Consider the following 11,727-nt stretch of genomic DNA (forward strand, 5'->3'; position numbering starts at 1 on the left):
TCGAGAAATTACCCTTCTATTAATTTCGGAACAAGAAAATACATACCAGAAATTTTTTTAATGATCTAAACTGGAACAGTGGCGATGGATCAACTAGTGTGAATTTTCGCCATATTCACAGGTGATTCGACTCTCGTTGATGGTGTAGATATATACCTATTTTTTATTTTGAAGGAGATGTATAGCAAAAAATACTTCAATAAAAACTAGAATTCATAACACGAGCTTGGATAGCTCAAAAAGATCTTTCAAGGGAAGTTTGCTGTAAAAGCCGCAAGTCAAACAGCTGTATGTCGATTTTTCATAACGAGTACTTCCAGATTTATTACGAAAATAAATACGGAATTATTCCTGCCTACGAAATATTCTAAAGCTCTATTTTCCTGCCTATTAAAAAATTTTAAAGTCTTTCGGTAAATTTCAATTGTAATATTGCCCATGATTATGCTGAGAGATCGAGTTTTCATAAAATAAATTTGAAATTGAATTTGATTTAGAAAAAATAAGCACACACAACTTCGACTCGAGTCAAAAGAAATCAATAAAAATAACTATTAATCAATAAAAAAAATGATCATACAGATAATCACTCACCACGCCGAGAAATATTCAGACCAGCAGACAATTCTTTCAATTTCTGAAAAATAAAATAAATAAAAAATTTATTAGATACCGAGAAATTATTTTCGAATGAATTATTTCAAAAAATGCATGAAAATTACCTCGGCGGACGTAATTCTCTGCTATCTTCAGCCAAAATCAGCCCAATAGAATGCATGAAGATCAGGATCATCCTGACAACTTCACTGTCTTCTTCCTCATCTTAAAACTGCTTAATTCGCATCTGGGCAAAAGTATGTAGAGAACTACTGAAACAATACACACGAAATTATCAGTAAATAATGGATTATACTATTTAGCTTGATGTTAAATATTGAACAATAATTAAATGACAAAAGCTTACCACGACATGATGGCTTACACAATTATCATTACTTCTTTGGCTGCCACTTATTTTCTTGATCATTATTTTTCTTTTCAGTATTTGAAGCTAGATCATTAGAATCTTTTGTCTAGATCTCAAAACGATCGATTCATAGGTGGCCCTAGTGCTGCAAAATAATTAAAATTTTCTGTTTGATTAAATTACTTTTATTTAAATCTCCGAATTAATATTTGCTAATGACTTTTTTTTGTAAATTTAATTATTTTTTTGAAAAAAAATGATGCTGAATGATTGTTTTAATTAATGATTTTAATATTGTTAACAAAAATTTATTCTAGTCATTTGCCAGAACCGAGATCTATTTATAATCTCAAATTAATTTTTTCAATTTTGGGAAGCTAATTGTTACAAAGTGGAATGAATAAATAAAATAAAATGAATAAACTAACGTAGCTTACCCGACAAATGTTTGCTGAGCTGCAGCCATGACAGTTGAGAATTGCCGGGTACCTGCCTGTTTGAAAGGACGCTTGCGCATAACGCCAACGGTGGCTTCTCAAACTCTGGCGCTGCCATACAAATCTTAAGAGTTTCAAATTTTTCTTCCGAACGGCCATCTTTTTTTTGCCCAGCAAATTTTTCTCAACCATCTGATTCATGCATCTTCATTTCCATCCAACATTTTCAAATTATTTCAGCTCTCCAGACCTGGAACATAATTAAATTCCATTAAATAAGTACTCCAGTAGTAGCTAGATCAATACTGTGTAATCCAGTTGTTTAATTAATTAAAATTAATAGCTAATTAAATAATTGAAGTTGATTTATCGAAATAATTATTTAAATAATAAATTAAAATCGAAATATTGAGTAATTACCCGACGATAATATAAAAAAAAAGTCATTGGCCAGCACCGAGCAACCCGAATATAAATAACATATTTTAAGTTATAAATAGTAATTATTTTTCAAAAATTATTGTAACCCAGTGACAAAGATCACTTTGTGAAACTTTAGAATATAAAATTATTATCAAATGGCTCGAATAAATTGAATAAAAGAATTAAATAAAAGGAGCGGACGAGAGACGTGATGGCTGGCCGCCGACTTGTTGAGGAATGAGCGACGCCACCGAGACGACAAGACCCGAAGTTTTGAATCCAAAGTTGGAATCACCCGAGTCGAAACTACGCTCTCTGATTGGCTGCCACTGAACTGCGCACGCAGCAATCTCATTGGCCATTGTTATTTTTTTTTCCAATAAATAAGTAAAATATAATTTTACTTAATCGAAAATAAAATTAATTAAATAGAGTTAATAAATTTATAAATTAGTCTCTTTCAAAATCATTTTTATAGGCTTCTGGATCATAACATACTTTCAAAATTCTTATATAGATTTTAAAATAAATGAACTTTGTATGTCACGTAATTATTTATAATGCCATATTGATAAATATGAAAATAAAAATAAATTAAATAAAAATAAAGTACAGGTATCCAGTCTCTGTGATTTTAATTAAAATAAATAAAATGTTTCATCAATCAATCTATTGACTTAGTAATAAATGAATGTCAGTAAATTCTAATTTATATATGAATGTACCATGATTATTATACAAATCCAAATACTTTAAGTGCTTCTCTAGGATTTAAAATGAATTTCAAGTATCACGCATATATATATATATCACTGTACAAAGACATATAAGACCAAAGGAAGTCTTAAATATGAAACAAAGCATTATCAGTGAACTAGAAGTGTCATTATTTTATTTGTTCTATTTTTCGGCACACATTAGTATCATTACTCATTAAATTATAAACTTGTTACAGTAAAGTTATTATTCAATATATTCTATAAAAATATGAAAAATAATTTTTTTATGATCACAACAACCATCACTTCTTATCTTGTATTATTTTATTTATAACTTCCAGAATGAAATATGAAGTTGTAATTTTGTAAGTAGATATTTTATGTTTGACATGAATTTATCAACTTTAAAACACAGAGCAAGAGAACTTTGATGTCATCCATTTCATCACAGAGATAGTAAGTAACGTCATCAAAGGTATTGATCATTGCAAATAAGTCGGATAATATTTTTAAAATTTTATCTGAAGTACCGTCACCAAGAGATCCAATTGAATAGTAGTTAGTGCATTTCGTCATAACTTCTAATAATTCAATTCTTTTTTTATTCGTCAAAGAATCCTATTAAACATAAATTCAATGGATTATTTTTATTAATCGCTTCAAATTTTTTATAAAACAAATATACTTTTATATTTGAGATTAATATAACACAATAAGGCAGACGGAATTACCAAGCAAGATGGCAGATTTTGATGCGGACCCCAATTGTTAACACAAGGATAACATTCACACCAAAAACCGTGATTCTCTTTTAAACGTTTTCTTCTTTCTGAAGTCTCCAAGTCCCGATAATCCTATCAATTAAAAGACGTCAATTTGTTATGTTACCAATATAATTATATATTATGTATTCACAATTATTTAGACAACTTACCTCTCCATAGCTAACATAAATCTGTTCTCCTTTCTTGATCGGTTGAATACATACAAGAGAAAATATATCTCGAGAAGAGATTGAGTATGTATTTCGGTCACAACTGTGGCTGCATAAATCGACCAGTGGAACTAAAATCCCGCCACATATTACTGTTTTATTTTCATCTTTTTTGTCACTTAATTCAATCTGAAATTAATTATTTCATAGAAATTTTTTTAATTTTAATTATTTTTACAATAAAAGTTAAGAAAATAATTCTTATATAATTTGATACCGCAATTGTATTGGTCGCATTTATTTCATAGTGACGAAATAACAATTTGCCAATAAATAATATCCAATTATTTTCCATCAACTCTTTAAAATTATTAGTTTTTTTGCCAAACACATCAGTTGTAGCACTCAAATAGCGAATGGTCATAACAGTTTTCATCGCACTATCAACTTTGAATTCGGTATCAAGTGGTTTTCGAAACAGTGAATAGACGCTTGCGTACTTAGTATCATCATATACAACACCATTGAAACATTTCACTGCTGCATGTGTTAATAAATAATTATAATTAAATATCAATTGAAATAAATATTAGAGCATTTAATTAATAACTTAATTTTATGAAGATAAAAATTTTACTTTTAACTGAATCAATCTCTTGAATTTTTTTATGCAACTCTTCTACTGTTTTAAATTCTTTGAGGGCTTTTACAAGTAATCTCAAACTCATAATCAACGAACAGTTGTAAGATTTATTTGTTAATAAAGCAGTTAAAAGTGGACACTCTAGGCTATGGTGCTCATTCCAGGCAATCTCACGACAAACTTCACTGCAATAGATAACATTTGCGCACTCATTACAGGGAACACTAGACCAACAGTGCTTGGAACAGTTCCAACACCGCTTGAACCTGAATTCAGATACAAGAACCAACAAGTAGACTTTTTTAACCATGAGAGCTTCACCAGCTTTGATATCTCTGGTCGCAATCAAATGTCGCCCAAATTTATCTGAATAGTTTATAGAGACAGCACCTGAAGTTCTCATTAATGTTGGATTATCATCAGGAGCCGTGGGAATATAAATGCGATTATCACGTTGAGTGACAGGTTTTTTGTATTTTTTATTCTTTAATTTGTCTAGATTACTTAGAAATTCATCTCTTTTATCATCATCCAGCTTCAAAGCCCAGCTCCTCGCTGCAGCTAAAGTTTCTTCAACATTCGCTGTCAGATCGAGAGCTAGTAAATTTTTAGCTTTGCGAGCATACAGCCCAGCTTTCAAATTATCTGGATAATTAGCGTCTAATGCATGCTGGATATCTTTCAATGATTCTTCATACATCCCAGCCTTTGTAAGTACAATAGAACGATTAGCAAATGCATGGGCTAAAAATTCTGAACCTGGCAATGCGTGTGCCATGGCTTCATTATAAATCTCAATTGACTGTTCTAAAGACCGGTTAGAATTAGCCATCTTATTTCCTGCATTTATCATGTCTTTAGCTAGACTATCGCTCTTTGATTCATGATTAATGGTAAGTACTTGACAGTTATTTTTATTATAGTAACTTTGACAGAGTGTCATGGCAGTTTTTACAAAATCTTCATCAGACTTTGCATGCTGGAAATCATTCACTGCTAGTGATTTAACCAAGTGGGATAATGATTCCATATTTATTTCTAATGATAAATATAAAAAAAAATAAATGTATTCATTTTGAATGTTGATACTTATGATCCTGAATTTAACAGACGATTAACAATTTTCGGATTTTTTTTTCAGCATATCAATCACGGAAAAAAAACTACACATATGTACATGTGTGTACAACCATAGGTGCAATGTTTAAATTATTTTTTTTTATGGTTCGTAGTTTTGAAAAAAATCAAAAAATTACTAAACATCAGCTAACTTCAGAATAATTGAAAAGGTAAAAGACCTAATACCCGATGAAGGAACAAGTACTCCACCACTTCATGTATCTTCATATATTTATTTAGTGAATATCGATAAACAAATACATGAGTGATCGAGTACTTGTTCCCTGATCGGGTGCTGAGTCTCTTACATCACTTATATATAATTATACTACCTTTTAACCTTGTAGAATATTAATTACGTGTAATGAGTATTTTAGTATTGCAGCAATTTAATAGAACTCGTGATTTGGTTATAATTATTGTCAACTTTATTTTTAAATAAAATCTTACAAACAATTAAACTATTTTTTTTATGAGATAGCAGGTAATCAAGATTAATATCTCCATACATATACGTTGATATATTTGGATACACAAATGTATGTCTATATAAGTATTGTCTTGCATGACGCAATTCTATGGGAATGTAAACAAAAAGTTATTCGAGTGAAAAAGTAGATCCCAATAATGGAAGTAGTTAATATAAATTCAGATGCTCTAATTGCGTTCTTTTGATGGATTAGTCGTTACTCGGCTGTCAATTACAAATTAATAATGAAATGATAAATAATAAAAAGATGGCTAGTGAATAAGTATGCTGGATTTCTAGTGAACAGAGAAAAGTTTTTTTTTTTTTAAGTGAGGAAAATTAGTTTATCGGCTGTAGATTGTATTGATACTGCAGGGTAAAGTGCACCGTTAGCGACCACCTGCTATTATTCTAGCCCGTCATACAATTTTATGTTAATAAGTGTAATAAATTAATAACAAAAACAACCATTATTTATTTACTACTGGCTTAAGGAAATGATAGTTTATCAGTCGACTTATTACTTTAATGAAAAATCAATAAGTCTGGCTACTGGTATTTTGCTTTAAACTAATTTATTTTTATTTTTATATTTTTCAATATGACAAGATAAATAATTACGTGCACATTAAAAGTTTAATCATTTGAGTATCAATATAAAGAATTTTGAAACGATGTCGTGATATAGAAACCTATAAAAAAGATTTTGAAAAAGACTGAATTATTAATTTATTAACTCTATTTAATTAATTATATTTTCGATAAAATAAAATTATTTTTTATTTATTTGTTAGAAAAAATAATAACAATGGCCCATGAGATTGCTGCGTGCGCAGTTCAGTGGCAGCCAATCAGAGAGCGTAGTTTCGACTCGGGTGATTCCGACTTTGGATTCAAAACTTCGGGTTTTGTCGTCTCGGTGGCGTCGCTCATTCCTCAACAAGTCGGCGGCCAGCCATCACGTCTCTCGTTCGCTCCTTTTATTTAATTCTTTTATTCAATTTATTCGAGCCATTTGATAATAAATTTATATTCTAAAGTTTCACAAAGTGATCGTTGTCACTGGGTTACAATAATTTTTTAAAAATAATTACTATTTATAACCTAAAATATGTCATTTATATTCGGGTAGCTCGGTGCTGGCCAATGACTATTTTATTATATTATCATCGGGTAATTACTCAATATTTCGATTTTATTTTATTATTTAAATAATTATTTCGATAAATCAACTTCAATTATTTAATTAGCTATCAATTTTAATTAATTAAATATCTGGATTCCAGAGTTTTGATCTAGCTACTGCTGGAGTATTTATTTAATGGAAATTAATTATGTTTCAGATCTGGAGAGCTGAAATAATTTGAAAATGTTGGCTGGAAATGAAGATGCATGAATCCGATGATTGAGAAAAATTTGCTGGGCAAAAAAAAGATGGCCGTTCGGAAGAAAAATTTGAAACTCTTAAGATTTGTACGGCAGCGCCATAGTTTGAGAAGCCACCGTTGGCGTCGTGCGCAAGCGTCCGTTCAAACAGGCAGGCACCCGGCAATTCTCACAACTGTCATGGCTGCCGCTCAGCAAACATTTGTCGGGTAAGCTACGTTAGTTTATTCATTTTATTTTATTTATTCATTCCACTTTGTAACAATTAGCTTCCCATAGTTTGAAAAATAAATTTAAGATAATAAATATAGCTTGGTTCTGGCAAATGACTCGAATTAATTTTTGTTAACAATATAAAAGTCATTAATAAAAACAATTATTCAGCATCTTTTTTTTTCTCAAAAAATAATTAAATTTACAAAAAAAAGTCATTAGCAAATATTAATTCGGAGATTTAAATAAAAGTAATTTAATCAAACAGAAAATTTTAATTATTTTGCAGCACTGGGGCCATCGATTCATATCGATCTTTTTGAGATCTAGACAAAAGATTGTAATGATCTAGCTTCAAATACTGAAAAGAAAAATGATGATCAAGAAAATAAGTGGCAGCCAAAGAAGTAATGATAATTGTGTAAACCATCATGTCTTGGTAAGCTTTTATCATTTAATTATTTTTCAATACTTAACATCAAGCTAAATAGTACAATCTATTATTTACTGATAATTTTGTGTCCATTGTTTCAGTAGTTCTCTACATACATTCGTCCAGATGGGAACTCAGCAGCTTCAAGATACAGGAGAAGGCAGTGAAGTTATTTGGATGATCCTGATCTAAATGCATTCTGTTCTGCCAGTTTTGGCTGAAAGCAGCAGAGAATTACGTCCGCCGAGGTAATTTTCATGAATTTAACGAAATAATTAATTTGAAAATAATCTCTCGTTGGTCAATAAATTATTTATTTATTTTTTTTTTTTTTTTTCAGAAATTGAAAGAATTGTCTGCTGGTCTGAATATTTCTCGGCGTGGTGAGTGATTATCTGCATGATAATTTTTTTTATTGATTAATAATTATTTTCATTGATTTCTTTTGACTCGTTTCGAAGTTGTGGGTGCTTATCTTTTCTAAATCAAATTCAATTTCAAATTTATTTTATGAAAACTCGATCTCTCAGTATAATCATGAGCAATATTACAATTTAAATATACCGAAAGACTTTAGAATTTTTTAATAGGCAGAAAAATAGAGCTTTAGAATATTTCGTAGGCAGGAATAATTCCGTATTTATTTTCGTTATAAATCTGGAAGTACTCGTTATGAAAAATCGACATACAGCTGTTTGACTTGCGGCTTTTACAGCAAACTTCCCTTGAAAGATCTTTTTGAGCTATCCAAGCTCGTGTTATGAATTCTAGTTTTTATTGAAGTATTTTTTGCTATACATCTCCTTCAAAACAAAAAATAGGTATATATCTACACCATCAACGAGAGTCGAATCACCTGTAAATATGGCGAAAATTCACACCAGCTGATCTATCGCCGCTGTTTGAACTCAGATCATTGAAAAAATTTCTGGTATGTATTTTCTTGTTCCAAAATTATGAAGAGTGTAATTATTTAAATGAAAATCTGTGATAATAATTCTTTCGTATATATATTACAGCTTATTGTATATAAATAAAAGAAACGTGACCAAACATTTCAACTATTAAACAAAATAATTGTTTTCACGAATAATAATATTACGGATCGAGTCAATACAGCATATCTCAGAACATGACAATGATGTTGAAGTCTTTATCAACGAAAATGAGGTAATTGATTAATATTTCGTTTTTCTTTGTCATTGAAAAAATTTAAGCAACAATCCGACTTACATACTTACAATAGACCTTCTTTTTAAACACAAATTTAAATTAATTAGCTTTTTTTTACTGAAGAATGTAAATTTTTTTAAAAACATCAATCTATATAAATAAATTATCATATTACAGATCTAGAGAACTAACATTATTTGTAAACATTGATTGAAGATGAAGATTAAGAATTTTGACAATTAATCCTGAACTGTCGGGGCTACAGAAAGTCTTTAAGGTGAGAAACTTCAAGTTTTCATATTTGTAAAAAAGCTTCGAAGTTCACAATATTATCATTGTCTTCGTGGCCATGCTGATTTGAAAAAAGCAAAAAAAATTTATGGTGCTCTTTATTAAAACTTTTTCAGTCGTTGCAAAGAAATCAATCAGTCGGCTGTGTAAATATTAGAGTGAGCTGTTAAATATGATAAATAAGAGCAGAGATTTTATTCAATGTACACAAAATGCATCCTGAGTCGCAGTTTCCGGTTGCTGGAAGCAGAAAAATACGTCCGCCGAGGTAAATTATTTTACTTACCAATGAAACCAAATAATTTATATAAAAATATGTATTCTAATTGATCAAAAAATTTATTAATCGAGTTGATTTTTTTTTTTTTTACAGAAATTGAAATAATTGTCTGCTGCTCTGGATGTTTCTCGGTGTGGTGAGTGATTTATAGCATGAGATATTTTTCTTTTTCTATCGAATATTATTATTATTGCTTATTGCCTTCGAACTCGAGTCAAAAGAATCACCTCTGATTTATTTATTGAAACTCATTGAATATTTTAAAATTCTGGGGGGTATTAGGACAATGTCCTTAAGGCTCAAATAATATAATTACGACTGTGAACATTTTTTCCACAATTTTTACTATCCATTTTATATCGCTCCGTTCAATTGCCTACACACTGTCCCCTCCTTCTTACCTTCTTTCTATTTAATTACCGAAACCTGCATTATTTCTTACTGATGGCAAGGTAAGAGCACGAGATTCAAATCAAGTCCATAAGCGCGCGCTCGTTGATTTGAGTCACGTGACATGCACGTGGTTACAGAGAAAACTCTCGTCACATGTTTGATGTTTATCATTGCAGCCTTTTAATTTTAACATCAAACATTAAACCGCTAAACCACTCGGTTATCTAAATATTTGTGTAAATAAATAACTAATTATTTATTTTGAATTGAGTGATTATTCAAGTTTTATAATAATGGGCAAAAAACGTGAACATAAAAGTGAATATGATGAGAACGAATATGATATCGCGCCTAAGTCTTTTAAAGAAATTCGTGCAACTAGTACAAAAAAACGATTAATTATTATTTTAGAAAATGCTCAGCTAGAAACCGTCAAAGTAATTATTATCCAATTATTTTTTAATATTTTTATAAGTAGTTTAATATTATTTAATATATGTAATTATAATTATAAAAAATTGTTGGTTATCTTTACTTATAGGTTGGAAATAAATATGAACTTTTGAGTAATGACAGACACAGTGAAATATTGAAGAAAAATAATCGTGATCCTGGTAGTTCGAGACCGGATATTACACATCAATGTTTACTTATGCTTCAAGATTCTCCATTAAATAAAAATGGATATTTACAAATTTATGTACATACTGAAAAAAATGTATTGATGGAAATTCACCGGCAAACTAAAATACCAACCGATTTTGATGAATTTGCAGAATTAATGGGTTTGAAATTATTAATTAATTAATTTAAAACTAAGTCTCAATGACTAAAAATGTTAAATGTTTATATAATTGATTAATTTTTAATAATTACAGTATATCTTCTACATAAAAATAAAGTAAGAGCATCTAAGAATGCCTCTACATTATTAAAAGTCATCAAGAATCCAGTGACTAATTACTTACCAGCTGGTTGTCAAAAAATATTAATGTCCTTTAGCGCCGATGGTATCAAGGATCCGGAAGAACTTGTTCCTGATAATGAACCAATAGCTTTTGTCATTGGAGCTATGGCTCATGGACAAGTAAGTTTCATATATCCTTATTTTTATTCCTATATATACATACATTTTACTATATATATTTTTATGATTTTTTTAAAGGTAAAAGCTGATTATACAGAAGAAACAGTTTCAATAAATAGTTTACCTCTATCTGGAGCACTGACATGCACTGAATTATGTTTAGCGTTTGAAAAAAAGTGGACTAGATAAAAGTACTTATATTTTTAAAATATATAAATAAGGAATAAAATGAAATTATTATAAAGAAGTTATTTAGATTTTTTTAAAAGGTTTGATTTTTATTTTAAGTAATTTCTATTTAAATGTTAACATTTAAATAGCCAATGACAGTCATTGGCAACTTCGTAAAAAAAATACGTTTGTGTCAAATACGATTGCCGCTAAAGTGAATAATTTATCAATCCTTAAATTTTCGACTCAGATATTTTTGAATACTCGGGTAATTTTTTAATTACAAGTATGTTAGGATTAGAAATTATGAAATTTTTTTTTTTATATAACACTCAATATTTTTTAAACTTTCGAGGTGTTTTGCAACAATTTTTTCATTGGACTTTTAATTTATTCGATATCAGCTTCTAATAGTTTCAGCGGCTCTCAATGCATCTTCATCTGATGGATTAACATTAAATTTTTCATTACTAATCGAATCAGTTAATGGATTCCGACTATCAGATTCAAAAGTATCAACTGTATCATCAATAGAGAAGAAATCTGTGTAATGTAAATCCATGAACTCGTGATTAGTGGTAGCGAAATT

The 11,727-nt window shown here is 29.5% G+C and overlaps 2 protein-coding genes and 1 long non-coding RNA gene across 3 annotated transcripts; 2 read left to right on the top strand and 1 right to left on the bottom strand.

Moving 5' to 3' along the window:
* Positions 1-2,702: 2,702 nt before the first annotated feature.
* Positions 2,703-6,007, bottom strand: LOC130670948 (SET and MYND domain-containing protein DDB_G0273589-like). The gene is made up of 6 exons (XM_057474590.1): positions 5,575-6,007; positions 4,118-5,161; positions 3,758-4,020; positions 3,481-3,669; positions 3,278-3,400; positions 2,703-3,164 (listed from the first exon to the last, which is right to left on the bottom strand). Exons 2-6 carry the CDS (start codon positions 5,151-5,153, stop codon positions 2,925-2,927), a joined length of 1,851 nt encoding a protein of 616 aa, XP_057330573.1. The 5' UTR covers positions 5,154-5,161; positions 5,575-6,007; the 3' UTR covers positions 2,703-2,924.
* Positions 6,008-6,679: 672 nt separating this feature from the next.
* On the top strand, positions 6,680-7,857 carry LOC130670959 (uncharacterized). The gene is made up of 3 exons (XR_008990460.1): positions 6,680-6,884; positions 7,055-7,306; positions 7,600-7,857. It is a non-coding gene; the product is annotated as an uncharacterized LOC130670959 (long non-coding RNA).
* A 2,152-nt stretch (positions 7,858-10,009) lies between these two features.
* On the top strand, positions 10,010-11,222 carry LOC130670958 (ribosomal RNA small subunit methyltransferase NEP1-like). The gene is made up of 4 exons (XM_057474600.1): positions 10,010-10,317; positions 10,422-10,665; positions 10,759-10,967; positions 11,046-11,222. The coding sequence occupies exons 1-4, from the start codon at positions 10,174-10,176 to the stop codon at positions 11,154-11,156; spliced, it is 708 nt and encodes a 235-aa protein (XP_057330583.1). The 5' UTR covers positions 10,010-10,173; the 3' UTR covers positions 11,157-11,222.
* The last annotated feature ends 505 nt before the right edge of the window (positions 11,223-11,727 follow it).

The sequence above is a fragment of the Microplitis mediator genome, chromosome 7, assembly GCF_029852145.1.
Source record: "Microplitis mediator isolate UGA2020A chromosome 7, iyMicMedi2.1, whole genome shotgun sequence".
Lineage (NCBI taxonomy): Eukaryota > Metazoa > Arthropoda > Insecta > Hymenoptera > Braconidae > Microplitis > Microplitis mediator.